The sequence below is a fragment of the Cornus florida genome, unplaced genomic scaffold (genome assembly GCF_030987335.1).
Source record: "Cornus florida cultivar Cherokee Brave unplaced genomic scaffold, ASM3098733v1 CherokeeBrave_3.0.0_Hap2_Chr02, whole genome shotgun sequence".
In the NCBI taxonomy this organism is placed as follows: Eukaryota; Viridiplantae; Streptophyta; class Magnoliopsida; order Cornales; family Cornaceae; genus Cornus; species Cornus florida.
In genome coordinates this window covers 34,517,815-34,531,917 of record NW_026775572.1, presented here as the reverse complement: position 1 = coordinate 34,531,917, position 14,103 = coordinate 34,517,815, and the positions used below count along the sequence as shown (strand labels likewise).

Genomic DNA, 14,103 nt, shown 5'->3' with positions numbered 1-14,103 from the left:
GAGAACGGAACAAAAGCTCCCACCGAATATGAAAACGAAAGTGCGAAAGACAACTATTTAAAAGTATTGTGCAATGTTCATAGCTTTAAAAAATATTCAATTTTAAATTTAAAAATAAAACATTGAGAAATAATCTATTTGTTTCACATAGAGTTTTGGATTAGGAATGTGGCTATGATACAAAATGCCCTTATCGTACTACCAAAAAAAAGAAGGTAACTGTCCGGTCTCACAAGATCGTTTTTGTATTACGTCTTATGTTTGAGTTGATTTAGATTTTAAAAGTATTGTATTATACATGATTGAAACAACTAAATAGAAACATAAATAATTTATAGATAAAAGAATTTAATAATAATAAAATATTTAACAAGTATTAACTTTGTTGATTAAATGGTTATAAATCCAAAAAATTTTTTAAAAAAAAAAAAATCTAAAATTTGAAGTTACACCATATTTGGTTGGAAAGAAAAGAAAAGAAATAGAAAATATAATTTTTTTGTGTTTGGTATAAAATTTTAAAAATGAATTAAAAAAAATTAAGAATATACATTAAAACTTGATGACTAGTTTTGTTGTTAGAAAAAAAAAAATATATGTATATATATACATAATGAAATATTAGTATTTTTAGTGAAACTCTTTTAATTCCGAATTTGACATTATTTTCAAAATAGTAATGAAACACCACCGATTAACCGTTCAAACATGACGGCCAGCCCAAGACAGAATCGGCTACGTTTGGGTCCGACCGTCTTCGGACCCACAAGTCAATCAAAAAGCCGTGTCAGCCGACATAATGAGAGCGAAACTAAACTATATCCAACGGTGAGCGCACAAGCCTAACATGCGCATTAACCATACGCAACTCACATTCGAAAACACAAACCAAACCGAACCAGAGAAAGAGAGAGAATATATAGAGAGAGGAGATAGAGAGAGAGAGAGAGAGAGAGAGAGAGAGATTCGACTATGCGGGAAACGAAGGCAGAGGACGACGACGAAGAGGGTTTTGGAGACTTTAAGTTCGCCTCATTCCCCAATCGGACCGTCCACTCTGATCACATCAACGGCCGAAACTCCACCGCCACCGACGACGACGAATGGGGTGATTTCGTCGAGTACCCACTTCGATCCGTTCCTTCAAGTGATCTCTCCCACAATAAATCACCTCCCATTTCGAATCCCTCCCAACCCACAAAACATTTCGACCCGTCAGGGTTCATCTCAGATCACTCGACGAAACCCTCCGATTCTGTGGCGACTCGTATTGAATCGGTCCCTAGTCGGGCTGACTCGGGGAAGGCTCACTGGGTGAAGCCAAAGGGGGCTTTGCCACTGTCATTATTTGGCGATGCAGAGGACGAGGATGAGCAATTTGGTGTGGCCGATCCACCGGTTGATGATGCTAAGCCCGCTGTTGCTGATAAACATGTTGGTATTGTTAAACAAGGATCGAGTGTAAATTTTGGTGGTGGGATTGATGATATCATTGCTAATCTGTACAGTCAGAGTCCGCAGATAAAAGCTGAGAATGGATCGAATTCAAATTCGAATGGGTTGAGTTCGAGTGTAGATGTTTCGTATTCTAATTTGGATGCGATTAATTCGAATATGAATGGTTCAATATCGAATCTAAGTGGGTTCAATACAAATTCAGATTTAGTTGCTGGTAACAAGGATTTTGATATCTTCTCAAAAAACAAGGATTTTGATATCAATTCAGATCTGTTCAATCAGACTAAGCAGGTCAAGGGTGAGAGCTGGTTGAATTCGAAATCTAATGAGTTAGGTTCAGAAATTAGTCTGCCCACTTCAAATCTCAGTGGGTTTGATTCAAATTTTAATGGGCTGAACACACAGTCAGATTTTCTTGGTGGAAACGACTTTAATGGTGATGATGATGGATGGGAATTCAAGGACGCACACTTGGAACCGAATGTCAGAGATGGAAGTGCTAAGGCGATTAATTCAAACTCGGATTTACTTGGTGGAAACAAGGAGTCTGGTAGTGATGATGATGATGGATGGGAGTTCATGGACGCATATCCGGAATCGAATGTCAGAGATGGGATTGCTAAGGTGATTCATTCAAACTCTGATTTGCTTGGTGGAAATGAGGAGTCTAATGGCGATGATGATGGATGGGAATTCAAGGAAGCATATACAGAAGTGAATGCCAAAGATGGGAATGCTAAGGTAAAGATTAAATCTCTGTTGTTTGGTTCAGTTCGTGCAGATGTAGGCCTGTGAAATTTTAGTTTTTTGCATTCATTTTAGGAGCATGTGGTGTCAGAATCATGGGGATTGCAAATGCCACCAAGAACATGGCAAGGAGTGCAGGTATGTATTGTTGAGTTTTGTAGATATCCTAGTTCAGTTTGTGTTTATGTCAGAAGATAGATTCTTATTCCGAAGTATAGTACTGCTGAATATTTGACATCACTTCTTTTTTTTCCCAGTATACAACATCTATATGGACCTTCGAATGCGCTTAATTTTGCTATTAACTATCTTTCTATTTAATTTTGCCACATACTTGTACAGAGACTACATTTGATCCTTCTAATCCTGGATTTTCTTATTTGAAGGTTGACAAGAAGGGGCTGGTAGATTTGTTCTCATCTGGTTTTGGTAATGGTTCGCTTGAAACAATTGATTTCTTTGCAAAACCAAATGAGTTTCCTAGTAAATCCGGTGAAATGGACATTGTTTTTGATTCCAAACCACTTACAGTGACTCAACATACTTTTAGCTTCGATTCATACTCTAAAAACGAGTACAATAGTAATGAGAATGGATTGAAGTCTGATTTATTAATGAAAATGGAAAATGGATTGACATCTGACCCAGTTGTGGGGAGTGTTGATTTGGATGAAAGTTTTGGGGAGTTCGAGTATGCATTTTCAGAAACTGGACCAAAGCAGGAGGTCGGTTACTGGTTTGTTTCGATCTTCATTCTTCTTAATTACATGTTTAAATTTATCTGGAATGTGTATTGAAACTTCATTATGGTTCTAGGAGGAGCCAAAGGTCAACGATCTTTTTCTCTCTGAGGTTGATGTAGTCACAGTTGATGGCAAAATTCAGGTGGATCCATTTGATATATTTAGTTTATTTATTAAAAATTCATATAGATTGAATTTATTATATTCCAATTTGTTGCACACTTATATTTGCTTATATAACTAAATAATATGTTTAAAGTAAAAATATTTGGAGCATGATAAAGTTATTTCTTATAGCCTTTTTGTTGTGCATGTTGAATATGGTTCATATACTTCAAGTCAATTGAACAAAGGCATCGGTTCTAGTTTGGTCATGTGAAATTATCTAGGAACATATCCACTGCATATCATGTGTACCATTATTACTCTCACGAATCACGATATTTACTTCTTGTCCTTTTTGGTCTTTCCATTGCCCTTTTAGTCTTTCTTGTCCTTTCCCTTGCCATTTAGTGCCTTCAACCTTAGTTAATGCATGAAGGTATCTCAGCTATACCCTAATTTCATAATTATGCATCATATCAATTCCCCAGCTTGAATTTTTGGAAATCCTATTCGCACTTCAGTCTTCTTTTTAATTTCTCAAAGATATAATTGGAAACTGTTTTTTCATATGTTTAAGAAATGGTATAATGGGTCTTCCACTGGGACTGGGTTTCTGAAAGTTTGGACTTCTAGGTTATGTTATACAATTATACTTTCCTTTTACTTATCAGAAAAAAAAAAATGTTGTACTCTCCTTTTGTGTACAAACTTCAATTGATGTCATCGTATTTATGAATTTTGTAGTTGTTCGAAATCAATATGAAATTTTCAATTCTTTCTTTACAGTTTTAGAAATCATGTTAGATGTTCAAGAGTTTGATTCTTTTTCTAGCATACATAGGTTTTCACATCTGATTTTATTTCTAGTATGCATGACTATCCCTGAAACTTTTCCCATTTCATTCCTTTCCTCAACTGGTGCCAGACGTAGTCAGTGAAATATTGTTGGGAAAGAATAAATCAAATATTGTTTTAAAAAGAAAAAAGAAGCTAAAATTTCAGCATAAAAAAAGGGGGACGGAAAGATATGGGTATAGATATGTTCAGTGTTAATATGATTATTTGTTAAAAAGTCAGGACTAAAAATTTGGCTGCAATATAACCCTTGAACCAGAATTTTATTGAAACCTAATATTCCAATTCCTTGCCATAATTTCACCAGCAAAATGGGTTGATACCAGTTAATCAAACAAACTAAGTAATCCCCATAAACACTTGTAACCAAGCAATTCAAAGTTTTTTTCCACCAAAATTTCACATGTTATCCATACATGTCTCTGTGTGTGTTTCTGTTTGTTTGTCTATAAATATATAGTTTCATTGTACAATAAATATGGATACAACTAGGAGGGCATGGAACACTGCCCCAAAAATCCAGTGGAGAATGTTGTGGTCCATATTTTGAGAAGCTCTCCGAAGGAGAGAGGCGCCTGGGAGAGAGGCTCTGATCCATTGGTTGTTTGGATCGGCTAAATAAATTTTAGTCATCAGATGGTGGTGGTTGCAAAGAGTCACTTCTACTTGGTGGATCCGACTGATTTTGTAGGAGTCAGTCATTCCGAGTCACTCACATGAGAAAGCCACTGGGATACTCAAGACGTTGCTGGGTTGTGCGAATTTTTTGCCCTCTTTCTCTGATCTTCTTGTTCTAGCCTGATCTGATGGCCATCTCAAATGGGAACAGTTACAGTAAGAAAAACACAAATTTTATTGCCATTCCGTTAAAACGTCATATAGACGTTTCCTTGAAGAATTCATGTGTACACATTTTATAGGCTTACAGAATGTGAGGTTACTAACTTAGATGCTTCATGCTTGGATGGGAAAATAGAAACAAAAGCACGTAGGTAGATTTGAAAGACACTTCTGATCAGGGTGGGGCCTATTTGTTTTTGTCCTGTATTGTCTTTACCATCTGGCTAACCTCCTTTCAGTTCATACCACAAGGGAACCCCACATTGATGTAGTTTTGAATGACGAACCTTACAGGAGCTACCAAAGGGCCTCTAGCCCAATGGTATAACCTCCACATCCTCAAAGATGGGAGGAGGGGTTCCAGCCCGGGTGTAGGCAAAAAGTGTGCTTGAGTACTTACCTGATCAAAAAACAAAAAGAAAAAAGAAAAAAATAATGTAAACAACTTACAGGAGCTTCATATAGATTGCCGGTAGGGATCCAAGTATTTAACCCTGCACTCCGATATATTTGCCTATGCATCCATGATCTTCTCTAAAAACCTGAAATTCTTTGAGAAAAAGACTTGATCACAATTTGTTGTTTGTTCTACTGCATGGTGGTTTGTTCCACAAATTCTTGGTAACTGTTAACTATCGTGGGACTTTTATTTTTTTATTTTTATTATCTATACTTGATTTTGAGAAGAATTTTGCAAGTTAAATAAGCAAACTAAATGATTGTTTGAATCACATTTATATATTGTTGTGTCCTCACTGTTTTGTGTCTGACCTTTCTAGGATTTGCCATATAGGAATTTCTGCAGAGTTTGTCTTTGCGTTTCCTAGTGTTTGTTAATTTGAAGGCTTGTATATTATCAATAGAGTGAAATTTACCTGTAGACACGTCAAATTTCTGTTTACCTGTTTTCTTCGTTACTTTTCAGGGGAATGAGTCAAAGTTAGAGAATAAAGGGGCCCTGCCCTTGTCCATTTTTGGCGATGAGGAACTGGAAACTGATGCCTCCTTGGATTCTCAAGACATTATGCATAGGCCTGAATCCAACCCAAGAAATGGCATTCATCTGCAAGGTTCATATATATCTATCAATGATCTCATTTCAAATTTATATGGTCAAGCTGAGAAGCCTTCTCTTGACTCTACACAAAAACCATCTGAAGATGGGCTGGATGCCACTGGAACAGTAATTAATTCTAAGTTGGTGAATGATGATGATGATTTCGATGATGGTTCGTGGGAATTCAAAGATGCTTCCTCTCAAAATGGAGCAAATGATCAGAACTCTCTTCTTAGTCAGGGAGATGAATCTTCTAGCAAGCTGAATACCTATGTGGATTTTTATTGTAAATTAAAGGATGAATTATGCTCTTCTGCAAGATGCCATCTAGACAGTTTAAAGGTTAGTACACTAGTTGTAATTTTTTCTGGGTTAAGTTATAATCAGTATCAAATTCATGAAGTCTGTTTTCTGTTAGAAATCACGAAGTACAGCTGCTCTTTCCGGTGATGATGCGAAAGTGGTAGCTCTTGATGAGGAAATCGAGGTTGGTAATGAGTTTTACCTTCTGTGTTTTGATATTTTCTGTTTCAATATTATATTGATATTTTCTGCATCCTTTTATGTTCTGATTGCAATTATATCTGAAGTTTATAAATTTGGATGTTTGAAAAAAACAATTTATTATGACTATTTGTCAGTCATTTCTTATTTTTTGAAACTCCTTTCGACTAATATTTCCAATCTGATTTTTCTAGAAATAGTCTACGGAATGTGAGATGCATAATGAGATGTTGGTAGCACTAGCATACTTTCATTAGAGGAGTGGAGTGATCATCCTCAAACCTCAATCTTACTTTTCGTCTCTCTTTATTGCCCTCATTTTTTCCCTTGTTCTTAAGAAGAAAATCCATTTATTATCTTTTATTGTTTATTATGATTGGTCGTTGATATACTGTTCAAGGACTCATTGCCGTTAATATTCCCTATCTGATTTTTCTGGGATTTTCTGAGGAGATCAACATAGAATTAAGCTGCAGGAAATAATGGTAGTTCTAAAAAAGGTGATTAAGGAAAATGTTGCTATTTCGTTGATGTTGCTTAGTATTGGGACCACCTAGGATATGCAGTCCATGGTACATGCGGCAGATTCCCTCTAATCCCGTCAGTCAGATTAAAGCACAATCTGGCTGTATTTACTGTTTGAGGTAATTAGAATCATTGATTTGACCATGAATTTTGGTATTTTAGTGTAAATTAAAATTGTAATTGAATGTCAAAGAGGTGAAACTCTAATCTCCACCCTATTGTCCGTGCCCATTTAGGCACCACAGCCAGGCAACTTCTTGTGTTATACCAAGCACAGGGGCAGACCCAGGAATTTTTTCTTGGGGGCGATTTTGTAAAAAATTGAACAAATAATATGAAAAATAAAATTTAAAATGTATATGCTGTAGTTATCATTAGTATTTTTACTATACAAGTCTGTCTTTATAATTTTAATATAAGGGGTAAATTACAGACCCACACCTCCCCCCCCACTTCAGATTTTTACCCTAAGTACACACATAGATACAATGTTTCCGGAAACCTACAGAATTACCCCCTGTTAGAGTTGGTGTCAGAATGGTGTTAAAATTCTTGTAAAATGTCATGTTTGCCCCTCATTTTATAAATCATTTTTTTGGAGGAGTGTTGTTTACTTTGTATATCAATGTAATAGAAGAAAGTATGGAACCACCCAGAGGCAGTTGCCTAAGGCCTCATGTAGATAATGTGGTATGAAAAGGCTGCTTTTTTTTTTTTTCAGAAAGTGATAATTTTTTTATTTAAAAAAAAAGCCCCTTTATTTGAAAAGCGGTTTTCTGAAAAAAAAAAAAAAAGTAATAAAAAAGACCCCTTATAAATAAGGATTAGTAGAAAGACTCCATATAAATATAATAATGATAAAAATAGATTGAATCAATTGTATATATTCTGTCCAATTTTTTGATTGAATTGAACTATAAAAAAATCATTATTTGGTACTCATTTAGTTAAATTATCTCTCATTTTCCACATCCTTTTTTATTTTTTCTAAAATTCTTCTAACTTATTATATATTTTATTCCTTAATTTTTTACTCATTTTTATTGTTTAATTAGTATAAAGATTCAAAAATGTAGAATTAATTAATACTATTTACGTTATTGTACTAAAAGAAAATATATATATTTCAAATTTCACGCCTTAGGCCTGTATCGAGCCTGTGCTGGAACTCTGTGAGGCTGTGAAATATGTAGGTTATGGAACTACCTCGTAGTGGGTAAAAGTTAAAACACATACAGCTTCACAAAAATTAACAAAATAGTAGTTGAAGATATTTTCATAGCTTCACATTTGAATGTTATTCATCTTATTATTATTAATAATCTCTCTCTCTCTCCCTATTTTTTGTATGACACTGCTGATTTTGTTTAGGAGCAACTAAAGTAGATGGCGTTGAATGTATGACATTTCCTTTTTGTTTCTGAAATTAGAACCAGATGCTCAATTAATTTTATGTATTTATTCATTTGCTCCGGGTGTTTCTTTGTTACTGAATGGGTGAAACATTCGATGTGTACCAATTTCTTAGTTCTCTTTCATCCTCTTACTGTAGGAGGTTTGTAAGGAACTTCACCAAGAGAATCTAATATCCAAGGAAGTTTATTCAGAGGATCATCCGGCAAGAGATATTTCCCTCAATGAATTCCTTCAAGCTCTGCATGAACCAAAGTTCCAACTACTGGAGTCAGAATATCGCCTGTCAAGAAAATTACAATTAGTAAATGCCTTTTTCTTAATCTTTGTTGAACTTGGAACATAAATTTGCCATTTCTAGAAAAGCTACATGCTTCTTTATTTGAAAAATATTTTCCGCTTTAATATTGTCTAGTTAATTTCAACGATTCACACTCACTTTAGGGAATATAATAAATTTGCATTATTGGTAATTGAGGCCTGCTTAAAAGGAGGGTAACCATATGATTGATATATTTATGTTGTGCCTGATTTTACCCTTAACTAGCGTGCCCTGTGTTGTGAACATTTGTATGAGCACTTATATTGTTTCCTTACCATAATTGACTTTTCGTAGAATAAATCACATGCTTATATCAAATCCATTGACAAACAAGCATTTAGAAAGCAAGGGGAAAAAGAAAATGAAAAGCCAAATACATTACAATTAAATATGCAGTTAGATTCTTGAATTTGAATATTTTTCTATGCATTTGAACAAAATAAAGAGAAATTTATAGTGTTTGTGTTTTTTTTCTTGATAAATAATGTGTTTTTTAAAGAGGACACTTAACAATAATTTTTTTAAATACATTAACTATCTTATTTGAGATGAGAAAGAATGTCAAGGTTTTCTGTTTTTTTTTTTTTTTTTTTTTTTTTTTTTTTTTTTTTTTTTTTTGGTCTTAAATATTGCATGTGGTAATTTTATTAGGGTCCTGAGGTTCTTTGAAATTATCCTTGGATCACAAGTTTGAAAAAAAATGCAGTCAACTTTCATTGAGGTTTTCAAAATCACACTGATCACCCCTGCTGTCAGTCAACTGTTTGGTCAACAAAGCAGCAGAAAATGCTGTTATATGAAGCGAAATGATGTAAATGTCCCTAATAACTTTATGAAATGTAACCTATACATATATATATAGCTTAATGATTAAAGAGAAGATGCAGTCACACATCACAATCTATCGATGCAAACATTTAAAAGGTTCAATATGAAAAGAAAAAAAAAATAAAATAAAAAAAAATTAAAAAAAATAAAATTTACTATATAAATAGAGAGACGAGGATGAAGGAAATACCCATTTGGGTCTCCTGGAAGGTATGAGATTCCATCCAGGCCCTGTTCATCTTCTATATATATATGTCTTTGGATAAAGCAATAATGAGAACTTATTTTAAGAGAGACAAGAAATGGATGGGTAGATAGGGTGCTTTCAGAAGAAGAAAAATTGAATCTTAAAGTAAATCGTTTCTTCTAAATTTTTTATTGAGTTATATACTTTTTTTTTTTTTTCTTTTTTTTACATTGGCACGTCCACACACACACACACAGATGATGTGCTTTCAGAAGAAGAAAAATTGAATATTAAAGTAAATCGTTTCTTCTAAATTTTTTATTGAGTTATATACTCTTTCTTTTTTTTTTTTCCTTTTTTTTTTTACATTGGCACGTGCGCACACACTCGCAGAGATGATGTGGTGATGGTGCAGAGTGAGAGAATTGGGGTGATGATGGTGAAGGGTTGAAGGCAGTGTGGCTATGTGTCTGTGTGCGAGGGATAGTGGAGGCAGCTCCGGCTGTGAGTGAGAGAGGGATTTTGGAGGGGGCACAGCCGTGAGCAGGAGAGGGGTAGTGGATGCGGCAAGAGCAGGGGAGGGTGGGGGTGCTGGTAGCAGGTTGAGCATGTAGTGTTGGTGGAGGAGATATTTACCCATTTTATTAGCTTTTTTTACCATGTGTGACACATCCAGGTTGTATATTACCTTTCCAACTTTGCTTGTAGATGGATGATACATCGGTATTTGCATTGATGTCTTGAGTCAGACAGACAGGCAGTGTCAGGCATATATTCGTATGAAATAAAAATGTAGTTAGAAATTCTTGGCTTGGATTTTTATCACAATCACGAATTAGTTAATGTAATGTTCTCTTTTCAGAGATTCTTGGCTTGGATACGACTTGCTATAACTTGTAGTTTGTTGTCACAGGCAGAGAAGGATACGAAATCAATGATTGAACTCTTGAAACATGTCACTTCAGTGCTAAATGTGCTGACATTGGGATCAATGGAGGAACAAACTAATTATGTATCCACATGGTCTAAGATGATTGCTGTTTGTGCTCAAGAGTTGAAACACGGTTCCCAGATTTGGAGGCAGTCATTAGAAGAGAATGTTAGAAGTCAAATACTTTCTGATCCTCGAGGTACTGTGGTAGTTTCATTATTATGCATGCAATGGTAATATATGACAACAACAATAGCAACAACAACATATTAAAGAGCAATAGCAATATTAATTACTGAATTCTTCACTCAAAAAGGGTAGTAATTATTTATGATGATAGTGTTCCATGTTTTTTGGTCTATGTAATATTTTTGACTTTCAATTAATTCATTAGTTTTATTTTTGCAATGATGACAGGCAAGCAGTTTATTCTTGCCCTCGGAGAAGTTTATAGAGTAGTAGTTGTTATTGGAGCCTCAGTCAAACTTCACAAGCCATGGATAATATCGAATTATGTAGATTCAACGAACGTATGTGCTCTTTTGGAGGAATGCTATATTCTATGGTCGAGTTCAGGACTTGAAGAAGCTCTACGGAGTATATATGATCCAATTGGTTTTGAATATGATGGAACAGTTCAGGCTTTACTGGAGTCCATTAAGCAAGTATATGATCTTGATGAGCTTGCACTTGGAAGTTATGTTTTCAGTCAACAAGAACCTTTGTGTCACCTGTCAGGCTTAACTTCTGGAACAGTACCTGGTGAGCATAACTTAAATTCTTAGTTTAGTTAAAACCAAAAAATGATAAAAATATGTCACCCCTGAATTCCTGAGTCGGTCCAGGCCTTGACGAGACTCATCTCCGTTGCATATTTTACTAATCGTGGCAGCAGTTTTGGATTAATATGCGAAAAAACTTAAACTATCACGTCTGTTAGAAACTTCTTTGAAGAACGTTACATTTTGTTATAGTTTTGTTGAAATGTTAAAATCTCTAACCGGTCACAAAACCACCTAAAAATCTGATATACACATTTTTATTGATCAATTCAAAGCAAACTAATAATGGTGCATGACTGGTTGTAGTATCTTGAGAATTCCTTGTAGCTCACTGTCTCATTTAGTATATTGTTGTTCGATTTTTTCAGACATCAAAATGGTGGAATGGAATGGGGAGCATTACTTTCTGACGCTTGCAAATTTGTGGGCGAATCTGATAAGCTGTGATCCTCCAAAGTTGCCGCACTTGCATGTTGGCCGATGAAAAGAGTTTTAGAAGGCGGCTTTTGCTGAGTTCACTATTGGCTCCAATTCTTTGCATATGATAATTGCACATATGAGATGAGGCCTATGGGGCATTAATTTATGCTATTTGGTTTTGAGGATGGGTCTCGGGGAAGAAGTGAAGATTGCTGCTGTATGGCGGCATATCAACATCCAAATGGCCATGATAGTTGCTTGGTTTAATCAGGCAATACATCCCTTTCAAAATTTTCACATTAATTATCATTCTTTTTGTACAAGTTGTAGTAGCATAGTATTTGGATGTTTCAATATTGTATCATTGTGCTATTTGTTGTGTTATGAGTTGAGAAATTACTCTGGGTGGATGAAATGAATACCCTTTGTATAGCAGACCTAGAAATAGAATTGTGAAAGAACTACAAATATATAGTTATTTTTACCCTTTTTCTTCAATCCTACCACTTGTCTTGGTAGTTGATTGTTGCAAGGGGCAAAGAATGAAAAGGTTGTTTTGTTGAAAATGATGTATAATGAAATATTTTGCTTTGATAAAATATTTTGTTGCCTCTTGCTTCATGTATTACTTCTGAAAGGTCATTCTCTTTTATACTTGGGTAATTTTCAAATGTTTCATTTACATTGAGATCCCTTTCCATAAGTGTATTTGATATTATGTAGGTTTTCATTATGATAGAAAGCAAGATGATATAAAATATAAAACAAGTCATATATATTTATGATAAATATAAAGAGAACTAAAAAGTAGCAGAAGTGAAGACCAACCTTCACAAACCCAGAGAAGTAAATAAGAATTGACCATTAAGAAAGCCAAGGCAATGAAAAAAAAATACAAACATACAAACTACAATGGATAGACCCAAAGAAAAGAATCTGATTCTATGGGTCTGCCTTTCAGTTTCACCCAATTTTTACAGCTGAGATTTTCATTATGTTCACTATTTCATCTTCATTAGGTCATGCTGCTTTTCAATTTACTAGAGATTAGACTTTGTGGGGGTAGTTGTGTTTATTCGACGGAATAATTATATTTTGGTGATTGAAATTAAACAAAATAAAAACATGAAGTCACATAATCTTCTTTAACGAATGTCGCTCTCACCCTCCGAGCGCGTTCTCGCTCTCAAGTTCAGTGAGCATTTTTGCTCTCATTTCCACTATTTGTGATTTAATTTTGCCGCTTTAGCACTCTTGCTCTCGAATTCGCTCTAGCTCCGGGAGTTCCCGTTTTATGTAACTTAGAGCATGACACATCTTCAAGCAGGGATCACAACCAAATAATTCACATGGGCCGAACAACAGAAAAAGCATAAGTGTAGAGTCGAGAGACTAATTCCGAAACCCACAAAAGACCAAGCAAGATAAGGACGACACATCTTGGATTAAGGCCCAATACTACCAAAAAGTTCCGACCCACTTCCACTATCCGAATCCTATACGGGGAAGGAATTGCTGCATGGTACCAATAATTTATTTATGTAAATATTGTATAATTCGTATAAGGAAACAAACGGAAAGAAATTGGGACAAGCAACACCGTGTCCTAAGCCAATTCAAACTTGTATTTGTATTTCATTATACATAGCGGGAAGATCCAAATTTTGCTATTCTTAAACTTAATTATTTTCCTACGCTATACTTGCTTGTTGTCTGGTTATATACTTAAATCTTAAGAAACACGGATACGAATACGGGATACGAGTACGACACGACACGGATACGGCGACACGACAAATTTCAAAAAAATAAGACACGGACACGGCGGAGATACGCTTATATATATATATATATATTCAAAATATAATTACTAGAATCTTATACAGATAAACAAAACAATAATAAGGAACAGAATCAATTTCAATAATTTCATCTCTGTTATAAGAAAAATATAGACAAGACAAAATAGAAAATAAATAAAAAATAAAGTTGATCCAAATTCCAAACGAAGATGTGCAGAAGAGACATAGTTATAATGAACTAAATATGTATATAAATAAACATATATACTTTCAGTCTTTCACAAAATATTGTTCATGTAACTTATATATATATATATATATATATATATATATATATATATATATTGTTCATGTAGAGAGATAATTGAAGAAGATGAGAGACTGAGAGAGGAGTGAGAGAAAATAAATTTTGTCTCGCAAGAAGTGTCGGACCGCGTGTCCGAGGCTCGGACACGCGTGTCCAATAAAAAATAATATTTGGACATTTCACAGAAATGTCGGACTGTCCGAGCCTCGGACATGGGTGTCGGTGTCCGAAAAGTATCCGACAGGATCTCTGGGAGAAGTGTCCGTGCTTCATAACT

General features: G+C 34.8%; 1 protein-coding gene across 1 annotated transcript; it reads left to right on the top strand.

The window, feature by feature from the left end:
- The first annotated feature begins 853 nt into the window (after window positions 1-853).
- Window positions 854-12,336, top strand: LOC132294639 (uncharacterized). The gene is made up of 10 exons (XM_059792557.1): window positions 854-2,199; window positions 2,281-2,343; window positions 2,592-2,930; window positions 3,022-3,090; window positions 5,674-6,147; window positions 6,224-6,292; window positions 8,387-8,551; window positions 10,498-10,714; window positions 10,933-11,277; window positions 11,666-12,336. The coding sequence occupies exons 1-10, from the start codon at window positions 973-975 to the stop codon at window positions 11,779-11,781; spliced, it is 3,084 nt and encodes a 1,027-aa protein (XP_059648540.1). The 5' UTR covers window positions 854-972; the 3' UTR covers window positions 11,782-12,336.
- Window positions 12,337-14,103: the final 1,767 nt, after the last annotated feature.

Excerpts from the sequence above, each read along its gene's own strand:
- LOC132294639 (XM_059792557.1), top strand. The coding sequence starts at position 973 with ATGCGGGAAACGAAGGCAGAGGACGACGACGAAGAGGGTTTTGGAGAC. Across the intron at positions 2,931-3,021 it reads AAACTGGACCAAAGCAGGAG|GAGGAGCCAAAGGTCAACGA; the intron begins GTCGGTTACTGG and ends TTATGGTTCTAG. Across the intron at positions 6,148-6,223 it reads GCCATCTAGACAGTTTAAAG|AAATCACGAAGTACAGCTGC; the intron begins GTTAGTACACTA and ends GTTTTCTGTTAG.